Consider the following 21,832-nt stretch of genomic DNA (forward strand, 5'->3'; position numbering starts at 1 on the left):
AGGGTGTGAAAGTGGAACCTGTAACCCTGAGACACTATATTCAAGACCCATTTGTCCTGGGTGATCATGTGCCAGTTTTGTGAAAAAAGTGCTAGTTTTCCCCCTAAGGGAGCATCCAAAAGATAAGTGCTTGGTACTGGTAGAGGAAAGTCATTGGGACTGTTTCCTATAAAGTTGAGAATTGTCTTCTCCGCTTTTGGAGGTAGAAGCACCCCATTGTTTACGCCTGTATGAGCCTTGGGGCTGGGATCTGCCTCTAGGGCGCCTGTATCTGCCTCTTTGTGGCCTGACACTGGAAAGGACCAATTTTTTGAAGGCCAGTTCCTGCTAAATCTGGGTGGCTGTACCTGTAAGAAATCCTTAACTGTCTGCATAGATTTTGCTTTATCCTCCATTTTCTTCAACACCTCTTCTGCCTTAACACCAAACAAAGTATCATGCGGTAATGCAGCATCTAATAATTTTGCTTTAACATGATCAGGCAGATTCTGTTCCTTTAACCAAGCATGCCTCCTAACAACAGAACCTGTTACAGCGGCCCTACAAGAGGCCTCCAAAGAATCAAAACCACATTGCAAAGTATGTTTTCCCACCTGTTCAGCTGCATGCAATAATTCCTGCATTTCCTTGTTTTCAGCACATTCAGAATTTGTCAACATTTTCTGTTTTAACAGTGACATTAAGTACTGCTGATATTTAAGCATATGAAACTGACAATTTAAAGCCCTTACAGCCAAGGTAGCAGAAGTGTAAACTTTTTTTCCCCCATCTGTCCAGTGCTCTAGAATCCCTATCAGAGGGAAAAGGGTTTTTTGCAGTGGAAGCCTTGACCCCTTTGGGACCCTAAGATATAGTTTCTGGGTCAGCAGCAGGGTTTTTATATAGAAATTTATGAGAGTCTGGAACCCTGTAGTACCTGTCTGGCTTAACGGGTGCTGGGGGTACAGAATCTGGAGACAGGCCAGACTCTGAAAAAACATCATCTACAATGTCCAGAACAGGAGGAATAGCAAGGGGCCTGTGCTAAGGAAGTAAAAGAAAATCTCTGAGCCTTTTCTTGGATTCTGAATAATCCCGGCTTTCCCAATGAAAGTGCTCCCTCACAGTATGCAGGGTTTCCCCAAAGAGTAATCCTCAGGAGGAGAAGCTGAAGGAATAGATTCTTCAGCATCAGAATCCTCATAGGGAGGAACAGAGTATTCCTGATCAGAGGAGGAATCAGAGGAAATGGAAACCTGATCTGAAGATTCATAGTCTGTCTCTTGCCTAGGCCTCTTATCGGGAGGGGGATGGGAACCCCTGATCAAAGTAATAAGGTCTTCGGCCATTTTGAGCATCTGCTTTTTAGGCATGGAAGTCTGTCCTGGAGAATGCTGTACTTGTTTCTTTGTCTTTAGAGCTGCTTTAGTCTTTGGCTTTGAAGCTGAAGATGGCTTTACATATAACTGTAGGTCTGAAAACACCCTCAGAAGCCGATGCCTGCACAGCGGCTCCGGACCCAGTGAGGCCTTTCTGTAGGATGTCAACATCACTTGGGGAGTTAATAATGGCTTCCAACTTGCAATAGTTTGCGAACTTTGTCAGCTAGAGTTCTTTCGTGTTGGACTGGACTTCTCAGAAGTAGACACCAAACAGGAGAGGACCCAGGACTGATCCCTGTGGGACTCCACTCATGACTGGTCGGCACTCTGACTTGTAGTCAGCTACTTTCACACTGTGGGTTCTATCTGTGAGCCAGTTTGCAACCCACCTAATGATATAGGGGTTGATGCCTAGCTTAGTGAGTTTTTCTAGGATTCCTGAGTGGGGAATGGTATCAAACGTCTTGGCCAGATCAAGGTAGGCTGTATGAACCACTTTGCCTTAATCCACAGCTCTGGTGACTGACTCAAAGAAGTTGACCAAGTTAAGCAGGCATGATCTACCCTTCACAAAACCAGACAGGGTGGGATCCAGAGTTTGAAGATTCCCTATATCCTTGTTTATTAGGTCCATGATGATGCATTCCACAGCTTTGCATATTAGACTTGTCAGGCTAATGAGGCGATAGTTCTCAGAGTCTAGTTGCTCCTCCTTTGTGGAGAGGGATGACTATAGCAGTGCGCCATTCGGTAGGGACGACGCCTGAGGTGAGGCTGTGATTGAACAGGGCACACAGATGAGGTGCCAGTTCACTCTGTAGTTCATGTAGAACACAGCCAGGGACATTGTCAGGTCCCATAGAAGCTGTATTCTTGGCCTTAGACAGTGCTGTTTTAACCTGTGCAGCAGTAATACTCAAGTCCAGTGTATATTCATGTCATGCTCTGTGCATGTCTAACATGTTTCCTGCAATTTGTATTCTCCCTAGTCATTTTTGTCCCCCCCTTGTCCGCCAACCATTATGCCTCCCCCTTGTAGACTTAAGTCCATTTGTTCCCAAGTTCTAGAGGAGCTTGCCAACCACATACATGAGGGTGACAGCTATGGGGGAGGGAGGCATCATACATGTCCTTGACAGGGACATTTGTAATGATGGTATGGGGAGAGCAGTTATCAAGGGTCTATATCAGATAATCAAACTTTTAAAAGTTCGAACACCATATGGTCGAGACCATATGTTCGAACTCTTAAAAGTTCGAAAAACAAACAGAAAAAAAACTACCTGAAAGCTTAAGCAGAGGGGCAAGCCCCCCTGCACCCCCACACCCCCCACTCTTTAAATATACCAACTCCAAGATCGCACTACAGTGCAGACAATGGAAAACTTCCATTGCCGCACTGTATGGGGATCTCCGTTGAAACGTTCAAACTTTTAAAAGTTCGATCATATAGTGCTGACCATATGAAGTTCGGACTTATAAAAGTTCGACAACGTGATAGGAACCAGTTATCCATTCCCCTTGAGTGCATACTTCAAGTACACAGACTACAGAGGCTACAACCAGGTGGTAGCTTCATAAGCCAGATGCCCACTGCACCTCTGAAGGACTGTGGCAGTTTACATTCTGTTTCACCCCTTTCCCCTCCCCTCCAGAATGGACATGCCCATCCCCCCTGCCAAAGTTGTTAATGAATTTGGGTCACATAGGATGTAGTATGAGCTTTATCCTTTTACCACCAGAGCTGCAAAAGTGCCTACAATGTTTGAACAGATAGAATTATGAATTATATCTTGAAAAAGAGAGGCTGGAAATTTGGAGATGCATTTGTTGAACTGGACGAGGAAAGATCATTAATCCAGAATTGGAAGTAGCAAATGAAGAAAGACAAAATAAGAAAAAAAAAAAAAAAAAAAAGACAAAATACTTGACTTTTCCTAATGCAGTGCTGGTCTGCAAGTTGCTAGTGTGTTGGTGCACCCACAAGAAAATGTCACTTCTAACTGCACATTCACCTCTGACTTCCACCTCTATGAAATCTGCTCTTAAGATACACTCGGTGAACAAACAAAGCATACCCAATAGCAAAGCAGTTCAACAACCTAGAAAAGACATAGTGAATCTTCAGAAGAACCACCTGAGGAAGCCACTGCCTGGTCCAATCCGATGGACTAGCTTAGTAGGAGATCTAAACGCTCCATCTTCCATTTTACTAGGCAAAAGACCTGTGCACATGAAAGTGAAATTAATGCAGGAATATGTAGAACAATGTAATACCACACCACTTTCAGCAAAGCCTCTCAAAGGAACATTTTTTGTTTTGTTACTGAGTCTTTCATTGACATTGTACGAATGTGAACTTAAAAAAAAAAATGTATGACAAGAATAGCAACCTCTAAACCAATTTTACTTTGAGTTGTAAAGCTCACAAATGGTAGCAATTCCAGTACAAGTTAGATAACTGAAGATCTAATAATGCAACTTACAGGACTGTGGAAACATCTGTATCCTTTACTGGGTTACCAGTACTCTTTCATATACATCATGTATTCAATGTTCTACCACACTGATGAATTGCTCACAGTGTCTTCCCATTACAATCTGATTTGTATACCTTGCCTTACATGGCGTATGCCAGTCTAGACACAAAAAGGGCCCTTTATTGGGGCAAAACTAGAAAATGACTCTTCACAAGTCTGAAATTTGGCGTGTAAAGTCAATGTGGCTAAAACTTTAAGACAGAAAATTTATTACGGATTCAAAGGAAAAAGCAAGGTAAGCCTGCAAAACAAATTCTACAAGTACTCTAGCCAAAATCACAGCCATCAACCAAAATGCATTCACAATGGTTCAAGCACAGAGGGCGCTGCACTGTGTTTTAGGCACATTTTGTGGGTATTAGCAGCATACAAAAATATGCTAGCCTGCAGTGGACAATGGATACACTCCCCAGCTCTTGCTTCACTCTCTTTATTGCTTCTGGCACCCAGTGTGTTAGAACATCAAGGGATCTTTAGGAAATATGGCTTTGATCATTGTGTGTGTATGTGGGGGGCAAAACAATTTACCAGCTGCTCTTCTCCTAGCAGTGCCTCCTGCAAAGCACTTAGTGTAGAAGATAAGTGCACTCATCTGATTGTTTTAACAAAATTATTCTCAAAATAAGTTTTCAGTGTTCTTAGCTAGGATAAGCAACTTCAAAGTTGATTATATTACCTCCAGTTCAGGGGACACCATATCCCATATAAAAATACCGACTTTATACGTTTCTAGAGGTTTACCAAATACAGATTTTAATTGGTGAAAATTGTTTGTATTCTTTCTCTCACTACGACTATCAACAGCTCTTCTCCTATTTCCAAGGGGCTTATCATTCAGGAAATCACAGAGTTGGGGTTTGCTTTTGCCCCTATGGCTGTTAATCCATGGGTATTTGTCAGATACTGTAGTCAATCAAGGACTGATATATGCATGATTACACATCTTTACTTACTGCCATATACTTGACCATTTATCTAGCTTTGTAAAATTATCTCAACTCACCTGCTGCTTGACTACACAACTAAGATTATGCTTTGTTGAGAAAGCTGTCCAGAATGGGCATTTATACATTCCTTTTTGGAACTTCAGGGACCCTGACCATCTTTCTACTTACTGGAGGCTTCTGTTCCTCAATGACCTGAAGATTTTTTTTGTCTCGCACACCAAAAAGCCTTCCAGGGCTAGATCAGTCTCCAGGCTCAGTGACTACAGGCTCTAGGGAGCTGTTACCTTCAGACCATTTACCAAGGCTCATGAACATACTCCATTTCCCACATTCTCCCTTGCAGCTAAACAGTGCACTGCCAAAAGCAGAGCTTACGATATTTGCACCAGGTATGTGTGAGCTTCCATGTACACAGGATAACAGCTACAGCGCAACACACTGCCTGGAAGCACTACATTACACAGACAGCAGTTTTTTTACTGTTCTTGTGCTCCAACAGAGGACAAGCAAGAAGGCCTTGCTGCAGCCCCCCAAAAATTGGGTACGCTAACAATGGTTTCTTACTCCCATTCATTAGTTGCAGGTTTTCCAGGGGTGCAAGTCAGGGCTTTATCCCACTGTGCTCTACAGCTGCTCTCTTTACAAATAACTTGATAATGGAGATGTCCTTTGTTTCTAAGTAGTAGGATGACAAAGGATGTTGCACTCAATGAAAAAACTTGCATTTCTCCTTGATGTGTCAGAACTACCAATCTAAGAATAGAAATGTTTACACTTGAGATGTTAAAAGACTTGTAGGCAATGCAAATACTGATGAGCGTGATGACCTACCATAAAAACAGAAATAGATTGTGTATCACTATTGACATCTCACTAGCAAAGGCAAACTGGGGATGAAACAATGGTGCTGACTTCAAAGCCTGCTAACATATCTAACAAAGTGGAAAACAAAATACAAGGCTCTCAGACTGCAAGGTAAAGTGACCCAGAATGCTACTAATAACCTGGAGGTCAAAGGGCAGCCTTTGAAATAACACACACAAGTCAACAAAACTTATTGGATTTTCATTAAATGATGGAAAGAAAAAGGCTTGTGTGCACTGAATGCTTTTTACATGATCAAATAGAACTCTAAATAATTCCTGTGGAAGTTAGGAGAAAGTACAGTTTTGTACCTACCATAAATGTAGATGTTCGAAGATCCACATTGCTGCAGTCCTAACACTTGGGGGTAGTCCGCTGTCCCAGTCGGCCCGAATACCAAAGTATAAGGCTGACGTCGGTCAAGACGCATTAGTCTGACGTCAGGACGCCAGGGTACAAATGCGCATGACCGACGTCATATCCTCAGTCTTTTCTTGCCCCAGATGTCAGAAGACCCTAACAAGATAAGGCCAAAACCAAAAAAAACACCAAACACTCCTGTACCAAATATATGTACAATATATACAAATTTACAAAAGTACAACCCCACCCACACAACCAACCCTAAACACAGAGGGGAAGGAGGGAGGGTAAATTGGACTGCAGCAATGTGGATCTTCGAACATCTACATTTATGGTAGGTACAAAACTGTACTATGTTCTTCATCCCACATTGCTGCAGTCCTAACACTTGGGTAGAATCCCAAAGCAGAGGTAAGGGAGGCTGGCAAATCATAAAGCAGCAGGAGCGGTCAACATGCCCTGCAAAATAGCCGTGGCAAAACCAGCCCTAGATTTAGAGTAGAGAGGAAGGTGGTATTGAACTCCAAGTAGCTGCCTCCAAAATATCCTTAGTTGCCACCCCCCTTAGAAATGCTGTTGAAGTGGCAGTAGCCCTAGTGGAATGAGGCCTAATCCCAGCTGGAATCTCCTTGCCATGATGGGAATAACAAAATGCAATGCAAAACCCAATCCACTTAGAAATAGTTTGTTTTGACACAGGCTTGCCCTGAGAACTCAAAGCAAAAGAAACAAACAACTGCTGAGACTGCCTAAAATCCTTAGTCCTGCTTAAATAGTAGCGCAACTGCCTGTGTACATCTAAAGTGTGCAAAATCTTTTCCCCTTATTTTGGGGATCTGCATAAAAGTAGGCAAATGAATAGTTTGGTTTAAAGCCACACTAGAAACCACCTTAGGCATAAAGGAAGGATTAGTACGTAATGATACCCTATCCTTATGGAAAATCAAAAAAGGCTCAACCGCCATAAGGGCCTGCAATTCAGAAACCCTTCTTGCAGAAGTAATGGCCAACAAAAAAGCAGTCTTCCATGACAAGTATTTCAATTCAGCAGTAGCCGCAGGCTCAAAAGGTTGTAGAGTAAGTTTCTCCAACACAAAATTGAGATCCCAAGCAGGAGTAGGAGCTCTACGTGGGGGTCTAATATTCTTTGCCCCTCTAAGAAATTGCTTGAACAAAAGATGAGAAAACAATGGTGGGTCACAATCATAGTGAGCTGAAATTGCTGCAGCATGAATCTTAATGGAAGAGAAAGACAAACCTTTGTCCAATAACTCAGTAAGATATTGAAGAACCACGCTCAAATTAGGCTCAGAAACCTCCAAATCCTTTGCTGCACTCCAAAATAAAAATCTCTTCCATTTTTCGGCGTACACTTTCCTTGTACTAGGTCTTCTGGCTTCCATAATCACATTCAAAACTTGTTGAGGAAGTTGAGACCTGCTGTGGTTCAAAACAGAATATGCCAGGCTGTTAGATGAAGAGAGTGAAGCTTGACATTGAGTAGATGACCGTCCCTCTGAGACAATAGGTGTGGAATCAAAGGTAAAGGCCATGGAGGCTTCCTTACCAGACTCCTCAGTAATGGGTACCAGTGTTGCCGAGGCCAATCTGGAGCTATTAAAATCATCCTTGGCTTGTCTTGTCTGACCTTTAGGAGTACCTTTGGGAGGAGAGGCAGAGGTGGAAAGGCATACACATGAAGATTTTTCCAACTGAAAGAAAGAGCATCCACTTTCCAAGCTGTGTGATGAAACCTTTTAGGTGCAAAACTTTGGCAGCTGGTGGTTTAGTGGAGAAGCGAACAGATCTATGTCTGGAGTTCCCCATGACACTGTCAATTTCGAAATACATGAAGATCCAGTTTCCACTCGTGGGGATCCATGATTTGCCTGCTTAACACATCTGCTAAGGAGTTCTGTGCTCCGGCAGAAACCTTGCCTGAAGATTTAGTTGCAAGCTGAGCGCAGTCTCCCACAAAATCATTGCTTGCCTGCATAGAGGATAAGAATGTGTCCCCTTGTTTGTTGATGTACCACATGACAGTTGTGTTGTCTGTTAGAATCAACACCTGCCCAGGAAGAAGTAACTCCTTGAAAGCCATTAATGCAAACTGGACTGCTAACATCTCCTTCATGTTGATATGTAGATGCTGTAGTCTGGCAGGCCACTTGTCTTGTATCCACTTTCCATTCAGATGAGCTCCCCAAGCTATGTCTGAGGCATCTGTCGTTAGAATCTGACTCGCCTCTGGCCGGGTCACAGAGAGTCCCTTGTTTAGGTGACATTCCTGAGCCCACCACAAAAATTCCTTTTGAATGCAAGGTATTATTTGAATGACAGTGTCCAAATCCTGGCAGTGCTGTGTCCATACATTTTTGAGATACCATTGCAGCTTCCTCATATGCAGTTTGGCATTGGGAAGCACCAGAATACAAGATGCCATGAACCCTAAGGCTTGAAGGACTGTCCTTGCAGTCAGCCCGGACTGAAGAGATAGTTGATGGAAGTAAAGGGAAAGATTCTTTTGTTTGTCCGGGGTTAAAAAGGCCATCTGGGTTGCTGTATTCAGTCTCACACCCAGAAAGCACATGTCTTGAGAGGGTACTAGACTGGACTTTATTTAGTTCACAGAATACCCCAGGCATCTTAGCACCGCTATCACATATTCCAAATGCTGAAAAAGGTCTTCCTTTTCTTGAGCCAGAATCAGGCAGTCGTCCAAGTAAGGATAGATTTGTATTCCTTTTAGCCTGAAGTAAGCTATCACTGGAGCCAGAACTTTTGTGAATACTCTGGGCGCAGTAGATAAGCCAAAGGGCAATGCAGAGAACTGATAATGGGAATTTCCAGCTCGAAAACGCAGATACTTCCTGCAACTTAGCCTGATAGGCACATGAAGGTAAGCCTCCTTGAGATCTAAAGTTACCATCCAGTGATCTTTGCCCAGCAGAGGTAAAAGCTGTTGTAACGTCAACATTTTGAACTTGGGAATGTCCAGATAAGTGTTGAGGATAGATAAATCCAAAATTGGTCTCCACGTGTTCCCCTTTTTGGTACTAGGAACAGGCGAGAATAAAATCCTAGGCCCCTTTCTGGCACAGGAACCGGCTGAATGGCCCCTATTTGGAGTAACAGAGAAATTTGCTTGTGGGCCTCTTTTCTTTGTAGAGGAGGAATGTCTGGCATGCCTTTGAAAGGAGGCAAGGTATGGAAATAAAACCTGTAACCGTGGTGAATGATATCCAATACCCATCTGTCTTGGGTAATTAAACTCCAATTTTCTTTGAAAAGCGCCAGCCTTCCCCCCAAAGGTGCTGCCAGACGAGAAGGCTCTGGCAGCTGAAAAGGCAGGTCATTGGGTCTGCTTACGAAAGGACTGACCCCTGCCCTCACCAGAAGACTGAGCAGGTGAACTCCCTGTTCTAGGCCTAAAAGAACCTTGAGCTCTGCCCCTACCACGTCTAGACCTACCCCTAGACTGGGAATCATAAGAAGGATATGTCCACCCCTTCGTAGGCCAATTTCTACTAAACTTCGGAGGCTGAACCTGCAAAAAATCTTTAACAGTCTGCATAGACTTAGCCTTGTCCTCCATTTTCTTTAAAACTGCTTCCACAGGTGAACCAAACAACACATCAGACTGCAACGGAGCATCCAAAATCCTTGTCTTAACATGCTCAGCTAAATTCTGATCCCTCAGCCAGGCGTGCCTGCGAAGAACAGAACCAGTGGCAGCCACCCTCGAAGAGGCCTGTACAGCATCAAAACCACATTGCAAGGAATGCTTACCCACCTGTTCAGAAACATGTACTAAATCCTGCAACTCTTTACACTCAATACCTTCCGCCAGAGCATCCACCTTAGACTTCAATTGAGAAAGTAGATAATTTTGGTATTTTAACATGTGGAACTGACAATTCAAAGCCCTCATGGCTAAAGTGGAAGAAGTATAAACCTTCTTTCCCCATCTATCCAAAGCCCTTGCCTCTTTATCAGGAGGAACAGGATTTTTAACAACAGAAGCCTTAACACCTTTAGGTCCCTGAGAAACAGTTTCTGGGTCTGCCCTAGGACTCTTAAAAAGATACTTATGAGCTTCAGGCACCCTATAATACCTATCTGGTTTAACTGGGGCAGGAGGCAAAGAATCAGGGTTCAAGGAAGCCTCTGCAAAAACATCTTCCACCACATCCAGAACAGGAGGTATAGCTAAAGGCCTATGCTGGGGTAGAAACAAAAATTCCCTAAGCCTCTTCCTGGAATCAGAGAAATCTTGACCTTCCCATTTAAAATGCTCCCTCATGGAATGAAGAGTTTCTGAAAAAGAAAAATCCTCAGGAGGAGAAGCCGAAGGAGTAGAATCATCTACATCAGAATCAGAATAAGGAGGATACTCCTGTAAGTCTTCAGCCGAAGACTCAGAAGCCTCGAACACTTCTCAAGACTCTCAAGCGCAGGTTCCACCCTAGGCCTCTTATCAGGTGGGGCATAGAACCTCTAATCATAGTAATCAAATCTTCTGCCATTTTAAGCATATGTTTCTTAGGCAGAGACCCTGAAGAACTAGGAGAGACACCCACTGAAGTTAAACCTGGCCTGCCTCTCAAGAAGCCTTGGAAACAGAAGGGAGGGCCTAACCACCTTAGGAAGGGAGGGAGAACAGCTACCTGAGAAGCCCCTTCAGCCTGGCCTACCTCCTGAGAGGACACATCTTGTAACAGTAAAGTCTCTCCCTGAGACTCCAAAGAAACTTCTGGCAGAACCTCCGGCTCCACCGAGCCTTCTAAAGAACCGGCGTCCGGGACAGACGGTTCTTCCAACCTAGGCTTTGCTGCTTTGTCCTTGCGCTTTTTAGACGAAGCGGGCCGGAGCATCCGACGGCATTTTATAATTACAACGCTTCCCAAAAACTAACCTGGCACAGTCTAATCTTCTCTTTATAGTGCGTTTGTTAAATCTAGCACAAGAGCGACATCCAACAACGTCGTGCTCAGGCCCTAAGCAAGGTATACACAAGGTATGGTAATCCCTATGAGGTATCTGTTTCCCACAAGAAATACAGTTATTCACTTTTTCTGACATCCGGTTAAATACTGAGGCAAGAAAAAACCAAAATATTCCCCAACGGGGTACTTAGCCAACTTTGATTCGGTCTGAAACTCCGACTTCAGAAAATTTCAGAACGCCAACCTGCACTCGCAATACTGCTTCTGCATCGGACCATGCGGCAAAAAAGACTGAGGATATGACGTCGGTCATGCGCATTTGTACCCTGGCGTCCTGACGTCAGACTAATGCGCCTTGACCGACGTCAGCCTTATACTTTGGTATTCGGGCCGACTGGGACAGCGGACTACCCCCAAGTGTTAGGACTGCAGCAATGTGGGATGAAGAACATCTTAGAAGCTTTTGTTTAACAGCATTTTAAAAGTATGGGGAGTAACAGCATCTTTTAAGAAATATGTGGTGGCTGCATTACCCAAACAGGGTAATGACCTTTCTGACTTCATATAAGCCTATATCAATGTTAAACCATGATTATGAAGTGTTTATGTCTATACTTGCTAAGAGAATGGTAAAGGTGTTACCAAGGCTGTTATACTTTGATCAATGGATTTTTGTGGAGGGGACGCAAATGCTTGACATTAAAACAAAAGTGATTATCTAGAGGGAATCGGACTATAAGAAAACACTGCTATTGCTCTTGAAAAGTGAACATTCACTTGGGTCAGCTGAGATTTGTGTTCCATGACAGAATTATAGGATGATGATGATTTTTTTTTTTAATACCTTTCTTAAATGATCACCTAAGACACTGGCAAACATACATTAACAGAAAAGAAAACAAACCATTTTAACATTTTCCATATAATATACTGCGGTGGTGGTGCTGCGGTAGCGTTGTTGCCTCACAGTAAGACGTTGTCCTGTTAGATTCTCAGCTAGAGCGTCTTCTGTGTGGAGACATGCGTGAATGGGCGTACCTTCGTTGAAGGTTGTGCATCAGGGCCGGCAACTCGGCACGTAAAAATCTACTGCCAATCATTAGCGGACCGGAGCTCTGCTGTGGCGACCCCTAACCGGGAAAAGCTGAAAGACAACCACCACCACATATATTTGCTATCATCTTTCCAGCATTACATATCCCTGTCTTATGCGTGTATTGATCCCACTATTTCCATTTACTTCTATGTAATTTGCTTCTTCCCTTTTCTAAAGGTCTCCCTTCTAGTTCTTTTACCTCTTTTATAATATACAATGCCTCAAATAGTGTTAAGTGTAGACTCTGATTTCTATTTTCTAGTAACTGCATTTTTTGGCAGTGAACAGAATTAAACTTAACAAGTCCTTACTATGTCTAGGTAATTCAGATCCTGTATCCCAACTCAAAATCTACTTAGAGCCATTTGCTCACCAGATATTTCTTATAGAGTACTCCGTAGAGAATGTTTAAAATCTGCCAATTCATTGCATTCCTACAACATATGTTCCCAGTTACCTCTTTCTTTTCCATCACGTCTCTAACCTTTGGTAACTACCAGAGGAAAAATTCTTTGAATTCTGCATACTCTCCCGGGACTTGCAGTGGGAGACCAATGTAGGGTCCATTAAAAAGGCACAGCGAATGTACTTTCTGTAACAGCTGAGGAAGTTCATCCTCCCACAGGAGCTGTTGATTCAGTTCTATACAGCAGTCATGGAGTCTGTTCTCAGCTCATCTATAATAATGTGGTTTGGATCTCTGTCTAATCATGACAAAAATAGGTTACATCGAATAGTCAGGTCTGCCGAAAATATCAATGCTGCTAGTTTGCCCTCCTTACAGGACCTGTACTATTCCAGAGTCATGAAAAGAGCAGGGAAGATCATCACTGACCCTTCACATCCAGGCCACCATCTTTTTGAGCTGTTACCATCAGCCAGGCGTTACAGATTAATATGCATCAAAACAAGCAGATATAAGAAATTTTTTTTCCACAGGCGATGAAGTTCATAAATGGTTAACTCAGCTTATTAGTTAGGGGTATTCTTTTTCCCTACCCTCCAAGTATTCTGCAGTATTGTTTACATATTGTTAATACTTGTTTCTTTCAGAATTTATTTCAGTATTCCTTGCAATGAGTTGCACTTTGCACCTTGTATGTATATTTACTTTTTTGTCTTGCTCTTAAAAGGTGTATGTATGTAATTCATACTTGGAGAGTCACTGAAACCTGAGTCATATTCCTTGTATGAGTGCATACTTGGCCAATAAATGTGATTCTGATACTTACGCAAATGCTTCCCAGCAAAGACTCTAAACCTTCTGGACTTGATATCTTACTTGGGAGCTATACATATGTCCTCCCATCATTTTCTTGTAAATTGCTTTTCCACTTTCTCTTCCCAATTTTTTCTAACCTACTCTGACTGATTCTTATTATTATCATGCAATATTTTATATGCCCTATTAATTATCCTTTTTTTTTTTAAATAGCCACTTCTGTTCTAGAGTCAACTAAAAACTTGAATAGGGTTAATTAACAGGATATATGAAGGGTCAGAGGCAAGAATTAAGGTAGGAGGGTTATTCTCCAACAAGCTGTGTTTGAACAAAGGAACCTGAAGGGGGTATCCTTCTCCCCTTTTATTTGGTCTATATTTAGAACCAGTTCCAAAGAAAATAAGGGGAGAACATATTCAAGGACATAACTGGTATGGTGATCGAGAAAGATTAGCTTTACTTACAGATAACATTTCAGTGTTGTGGAACATTCTAAGACAGTTTCAGATCCTTTCAAAATATAAAATGAATGAAGATAAAATAAAGGCTGTAATGGTAAACTATGCATCCACACAAATTCTTTCAGTTACACCCATATAGGGGGGAAAAATAAGATGAAGTATTTAGGTGTGTGGATTAAAAAGGATTATAAAAGGTCTTCCTATTAATATTCGAAAACGTGCATGCTGATTGGCTAGCCCAACCAGTGTGCCTGTTGTAAATCCCACAATATACCAACGGAAAAAGGTCCGGTCGTCCGGACTTTTTTCCATTGGTATAAACTGCCCCCAAACCTTTTTTTTTTAAACAATTAAAAAAGAGAGAGAAAGAAAACGCAGCAACGGAGACTTTCTTTTCTCCATTGCTTCCGTTTCAAAGCACTGATGTACTGGGTATGCGTGGGAACGCAAGCCCCATACGCATGCGTAGTACATCAAAACCTAAAAGCAGTATACCACAACCGGTGGAAGAACAGCAATCTGCCGTTATGCAAAGACATTATTTAAGAAAAATAAGTATTTTTTCTTAAATAATGTCATTGTATAACAGCAATAACAGACTCCGTGGTTCTGGTATATTGATTTACCCACGGTTGCCTTTGTTCAATCACTCTGGCTTGGCCCTCGTGATTAAACCACACCAACCGTGGGTAAATCTTCAATATACTACACCGCGTCGTCGGTTATTGCTTAATTATCTTATGGCAGCTAAGACTATTCCAGGAGAGGCTGAACAAAAGATAAAACAAAAACTGAGGAACTGGAAGTGCTCGATTATGGAAATGGAATGTAAGATACTAGCAGTGAAAATGTTTTTAGACCTTTTATTTTTAGTTTCATTTACAGGTCAAACACTTTTATCGAATAAGTTGTTGTGGATGACAGTTAGTAAAACTTTTTAAAAAATTATTTCAGATGGGAAAAGGGCAAAAGTTACATGGGCCAAGTTGATTCTCACACAGAACAAGGTAATTTAGGATTACCTGATTGAATGGACACTTTACACAATTAAAGTGCATGCACATAACACAAGCAGAAGTTTATAAATCAATGTGATAAGGGATCATGATGAAAAGGGGGATGGGGGGGCTGAGAAATAAGAAGACTGCAGGATTGTGGATGCAGATCCTTAGAGGAGAACCGCCACCACCATATAAAATATTCTCTTCATAAGATAGCTGAAAGTATTCAAAGAATTAAGTCAACATGGGAATGGAGAAAGGCAATTTTGTTGATAGGATGACTGCAAGTAAGGGTATGGAAAACAGACAGAACCAGGCTGGAATTTACTGGAGAAAAAAATGCAATGGAACTAAGGTACTGGGAGCAAATGGGTAACAGACTGTGATAAGGCCACACAGAAGTTTGGATTGCAGGTTAGGGACTGCGTTCCTACCAGGGATTGATATCAGAATATAGGGCAAAGACAAAGTGATAGGGGAGTGCTAGGTGAAAGATCAGCACTGGTAAGTTTTCTTGTTGAGTCTAGAACTGAAACTTCTGTTAAAAAAAAAGGGATAACAAGTATGGCATGTAAAATGCTACATGATAACTATAAGAATCGACCAGAGGAGGTTAGAAAGATCAGGAAGAGAGACTGGAAAAAGTTTACAAAGGAACAATGGAAGGACCCCTGTATGTCTCCCATGTATGCAACAAGGTCCAGAAGTTTTTGGATTTTTGCTTGGAAGTGTCTGCATGGTGTGTTTATACCCCAAGCAGATTTCAGAGATATTTCCTCACATACACAGAAAACATTGGAGGAGTTGTGATGGGAAAAAGAGAGGTAACTGGGAACACTTTTGTTTTTGGAGACAATTTGGCTGAAAAAAATTCCTGCAGAATACTTTGTCAGAACTGTTCGAGGGAGCAAACGGCTTTAACTAAATTAAAACTTTTGAACTGGGACTTTGAATCTGAACTCCCTAAATACAGTAAAGCCTTAACAATTTTACTGCTATTAGCCATCCCAAAAAGGCAATTTCTAGAAAATAGAAATCAAAATCTAAATGAACCATAACTGAAGTACTGAACATTGCAAATAACATAAAACTGGATGTAGCATCTTTAGAAAAGGGAAGGAGCAAATTGTACAACATTATATGGAACTTGTGGGAACAATACTTGAATAATGTTCAGGAGAAGTGAGGTTTAAGGGAAAGTAGAAATTGAGGAATTTGTGTAATAGTGGAATAAATGTGAATGACAACTGTTAAAAAGAAACACAACTTAAGTACTGTATATTGTTGTTGTTGTGTCTTTCGGCTTTTCCCGGTTAGGGGTCGCCACAGCGGAACTCCGGTCCGCTAATGATTGGCAGTAAATTTTTACGTGCCGAGTTGCCGGCCCTGACGCACAACCTTCAACAAAGGTACGCCCATTCAAGCATGAAAATCGAAAGTATGTTTTTCTACTAAAGTGTAATCATTTAATAAACATGTTTTAAAAGAAATCTAAATACATCTGCTAGAGCAAAGTCTTCAAAGAACAGGTTCAAAAATCATTGTCCCTACATAGGTGTGAATGTGTGTCTGTGTGTGTGATTGAGACAAATACAGAAGAAATGGCTGAATCTATTTCATTCCCAACTTATCTAGTGAACTCCATGGATGGTGGCAGCTGTTCACAGGAGTTGATACAGGAGATGGACAATTTCTGAAGCCTGAAGGGATGGAATGATTAAACATGTCTGGTCCTCTCTAATGACAGGGTCAACTTTCAAAGGGGTGTTGCCTGTGTAGTAGGTGCTTAGGTGACCAGTCTTGTCAAAAGACACGGTGCTGCATTTCTTGGCATTTAGTTTTAGACTGTGGTCCAGACATCACTTACTAGTATGCAGTAGTTCCCTCCTGAACAATCTGGAAGTTAGATGGGGAGCTAATGACAGATTAAGTCTACAGTCATCTGTAAACTAGGTCAACCACAGGCTCCCAATGTCAGCCTTGACATCACAGTAAATATCAGAGAAATGTGGTTCTAGGACTGATCCATGGTGGACAGCACTGGAAGCTACACTTATGGAAGAGAACATGCCTCCCACACTAACAGACTGGGTTATGTCCACTAGCTAGCTTGCTATCCGATGGGTAACAGAGGTTACATTTAGTTTTATTAATGTATCAGCGATGCCAGAATGGTATCAAAGGCCTTGGCCAGTTTCAGGTAGGCAGTGTGAACCAATCTGCCTGTAGCTAATGCATCAGTGACTTGTTCAAAGAAGTCCATCAGGTTCAAGAGGTGGGATCTGCCTGTGACAAACCCAAACTGGCTTGGGTCCAAGGCTTGCAGATTGCCTATGTTCTTGTTATCAAACTCTATCATGACATGTCCCATTGCTTTACAGACAAGTCTGTCCTACAGAGCCTTGAAGGATCCAGTCCTATGAAACTTCCTCCTCCAAACCTGCAAGACTAATACCTTCAACACCCACACAACAGGTCTTTAAGAATATAGTTTCCTAAAACAGTAGTGGCTCCCCTTCTGGGGTGGGATGACTACTACAGTAACACATTCCTGTAACATGAATGTGGCTGGGATTCAGTCAGGTTTAAAACTGCTGCTGCTGAGTTGAAATACCTTGAAACTGTCAGTGAAATATCTGTGGATGGGATGTCTGCTGCTCTGCTTGCAGAAAGTACAAAAGTAGTTCCTGTTGGAACCTTTCTTTAAGGAGTGCCATATTTGCTCTTCATTCTCCCATTTCAGACTTGCTTGATCCCTTGAAAAGTAATGTCTTTCAGGACAATATGTAAATGTTGTCACCCCTTGCAGCCGGGGTGCACTTTTACAAAAGACTATAAAGTAAACAATTATGAACAATATCTGTAAACTTGTCTTTTGACCCAACAAACCCAGTCACTCACAAGTAAAAGTTCCACTGCAAAAGAAAAAAGGATGCACAAAAATCAAATAAAGCAACTAATCCACAAAACAATTCAGTACCCAATAAATATCCAATGCCAAGTTCCATAAAGCCACAATTATTAGGATCAAACATCTACTTGGTCCTAATAATGGTGGTTTGACGGAACCTGGAGCAGGATATGCTGGGTATCATTTTGTGGATTAATAACTTATCTTTTGATAACCACTGGTACAGGGAACATTTTTTGAAAGAAAACTACAAAACAGTGTTCTTAATTTTTATGCAAACTTCAATCTCTGTCTTTGACGCAACAAAAATACTATTAAAATGTATTACTTGTCAGAATTACTGTTTATGGTTTCATCTCATAAAGGCAGCAGTAATGGCCTGCAAACCCAATACCTTACCTGACATAATGGTCAACAAATGGCAATGCTGTGAACCTTCTCTTCATGTGTCTTCTGTTCAAATACCAAGGTATAGGCCATTCTTTGTATTTATACCTAAAATCAAATATATTTTAGTAAACATTACATACACGCATAAGGGGGGAAAAACAACACTTAATTCTAGCTACTTGAATTTAGTAAGTGGCCTCAAGAACAGCAATCCTCCCTCCCCTTCAAGTCCTTTTCCAGGTCTTAAAAAAAAAAAAAAAAAATGTCTATACCTTTTCAGAATTTGTCTTGGCAAGAAAAACATTACAAAATGTCACTTTTCTCTCAGTGTAGGGATGTATGTATGACTGGATAGAAATAAGCTAAATTATACATAATTACTGCACATACTTGGTAGTTCTGTATTTGGCTAACTTTGTTCTGTTAACTGGTTACAATGGTGTTCATTACTTGTTGAAGACCTGCTTGGTAACTTTAGCTTCTGGGTATGTTACAATAGCAACATTTTCAGTGACTAAGTACACATCCTTGCTGGTGCTAGGAATGGGTAACACACACCTCTTAACTGTACATGTTGCAGGTTTAAATTGTAGTGATTGGTATGTTACAAAATGATATGTTTCAAAATATGTCTACATTATCAACTGGTTGGGTGGGTGACCCATAGGCTGTACATGCGGTAGGTTTAAACTTTACTTCTGTTGCAGCTTTATACAAGTCATTTCTTCTGTTCTGCTACTCAAGTAATCAGTGTGAACGCTGCACACTGTTAAATCAGTTATCCTCCCGATGTAATATGTGCTTCTATAGTTTTACACGTGTGTGTGTGTGTGTGTGTGTGTGTGTGTGTGTGTGTGTGTGTGTGTGTGTGTGTGTGCATGCACAATTAATTATACTTAGGTTTTCCAGTGAAAATGTGTACATGCGCATATGATCGGACATTTGGAAACTTTACCCTCTCTTCACCATCCCTTTTAAAACCTACCCTTCAAACTGCCCCATCCCTTTTAAAACCTACCCTTCAAACTGCCCTTAAAACTTTTATTCTATATTCACAGCCCTTTATCACTTTATCCAAGGTCTCAAAGGACATATGGTTCTTTCCCATTTAAGCATTTTCAGCCCCCTTCATCTCTTCCCTCCTGTTCTGCACCAATTCAATAGCTTAATCTTATCTACACTATAAAGTGGCCAGAACAAATAATACTCTGAAAAGGATTTTAACCATGATACTGTATAGTGGCAAATTACTTACGCTACTCTTAGGCTCTGTGTGCATTTTTTTGGGGTACGCTGGATTCTTCTAACCTCCCAAAGGAATGTGGAAGGAAAACTGTCAAGTATAAATTGTCCCTGCATAGATGCAAGTATAATTGAGAGAAATACAGAAGAAATGGCTGAATGTACTTCATTCCCAACTTGCCTAGTGAACTCCATGGATAGTGGTGGCTGTACACAGGGGTTGCTGTAGGAGATGGACAGAACTTCTGAAGGATGGAGGGATGGAATAATTAAACAAACATGTTCCTCAAAATCATTTCTGAGAAACTTCAACTGACACTATTATTACATGGTTTACTCATCTGCTTCATCCCTTTCAAATGCACCACTAACCAGTCCTACCTATAACAATATTAAAGTACATACACTGTGCCTTCTCTGTCAGCTGCATCGTGGCAATCAAAAGCTTTACATGAGTCTCTAAAAAACAAATCCACTGGATAACTGCTTTCCATTTCCCCGGTTATCCAATCATGAAAACAAGAATATTTATTCCTATTTAATATATTGTCATATAATTAGACATCTAAATTCTTCTTCAGAGCACTTTCTACCATTTTACATACAAGTGACATTAGACAGTCTTTAATTCCCCGGGACACCATTTTTTTTTTAAACAGTGGTATCTCTTTTGCTTCCATTCAATCACCAGTAACTATTTGGACATGCTAATGTTTTATATGACTGAAGTTACCCCAGAGAAGTGATTAGTTTTTAAAGTAGCCTTCAATGCAACTTACACAGACAGTATATTTTCAACTTTTTTTTTTTAAACGAGTCTACTATAGTTGGTCAAAGTAAAAATCAGCTACAAATTAATTCAATTAAATCTCCATGCTTTATTATTCAGTTACTGAAAGATGGCACTCTCACCTAGTTATAAACAATCTTTGGCTGCAGTGACACAGGGCTTTTTATATTTCCTTGTGGAGTACTTTTGATGATTTAAGGCTTCTCTGTTGAGAAGTACCACCCCAGCTGATTTAATTTTGTTAAAGTGCCTTCCTTTTTAACTATTTTTTAACCTGTGTCACATCAATCTTCCCATCTTCTCCCTCTCACAGATACTTAATATATTCCTTACTGCCTTCTTTGCTGAGTCGGGTAGAGCACTGACCCATGTGGACCGTTTCAAGCTCAGCCCAGGAAAAATTATGAGTACAAATTAAAAGTAGGCAAGAAGTACTTTACAGTACAAATGAAGAGTACAAAAACAATATTAAGCAGGCAAAACTATTACAACATTTTAAAAGTCTAACAGAATGAGTTTCATCTCAAACAATAATCCGCTTTAGAGAATGGGCAATCTGTACATCAACACCCTGACTGGAGACTGAACATTCTTCAGCAGGGTATTAATGTACAAGTAATGCCTGATGACAAATGAGTCCGCCAATTCACGGCAGTATATTAAGCTGCTGTGGAGCTCCGACTGCAACAAAAACTAACCGCCACAATTATTTTTACTCTCGCTAAGCAGCAGTTCTGCTGTTTAGCGAGCATAAAAATCTAAAACAAAAAAGAGAGAGAATGTGCATGTGTGTTTGTGTGATAGAGACACACACACACACACACACACACACACACACACACACACACAGAGTGACCTTGTGTGACTGAATGCATGTATGAAATCAGAGGAGACTTTGCGTGTGTGTGTGTGTGTGTGTGTGTGTGTGTGTGTGTGTGTGTGTGTGTGAGAAAGCAGAAGAGAGTGTGTGTGTGTGTGTGTGTGTGTGTGTGTGTGTGTGTGTGTGTGTGTGTATACAGGAGAGAGAATGGGCTCTGTGTAAAATTACTGTGTTTTACTTGCTTATTTTTTTTTAAGCACTATATATTTTTTTTATACATGTTTGATGTAAAATGCTTCCTCCAACACCATTAACATATACTACAGCAAGTTTAAAACATTAGGAGGTGGAACTATTTTACATTAAAAATATATAAAACATAATATAGTACTTACAAAAATAAATAAGCAAATAAAACAACAATTACACAAAGCCCACTCCCTAAGCGCAATAATGCCCTCCAGGGTGTGTGTTAATATCTGATTAACCTCCTTCCAGGGGTGTTAATTACACATTAACACACCCTGTCAGAACTTATTGCTTGCTTCCAAAATATAACAATGTATTAGAAGCCAGTCTAACAAAGCAGGAATCTACCATCAAGACATATACAATTCTATTAACAGTTATTCTAGGTCAATTTAGGCTATAGTGACAGGGTAATGTGGGTGGTGGAAGACAAACAGAACAGTGAGTGAAGTGCAGGAGAGGGAAGTGGGCGCAGTGAGACAGAGGGAAGGACAGAGGGAAGAGATACTGTGGAAGAAGGCACAGCAGAGACAAAAACACGGGTTAATCTAGCACAGATGTCTATAAGCCAAATGTACAGAAGGAGGACAGAGTGAATATAATGGAGTTATGATGTTAAGTAATGCTTG

General features: G+C 41.1%; 1 protein-coding gene across 1 annotated transcript in view; it reads right to left on the reverse strand.

The window, feature by feature from the left end:
* MRPL47 (mitochondrial ribosomal protein L47) overlaps window positions 1-21,832 on the reverse strand; it is a 402,300-nt gene that overhangs the window by 145,590 nt on the left and 234,878 nt on the right. The window contains exon 6 of the mRNA XM_044070380.1: window positions 18,112-18,207. Within this exon, the coding sequence (XP_043926315.1) occupies window positions 18,112-18,207 (96 nt within the window). The remainder of the gene's footprint in view (window positions 1-18,111; window positions 18,208-21,832) is intronic.

The sequence above is a fragment of the Protopterus annectens genome, chromosome 4.part1, assembly GCF_019279795.1.
Source record: "Protopterus annectens isolate FY-2018-M chromosome 4.part1, PAN1.0, whole genome shotgun sequence".
In the NCBI taxonomy this organism is placed as follows: Eukaryota; Metazoa; Chordata; order Ceratodontiformes; family Protopteridae; genus Protopterus; species Protopterus annectens.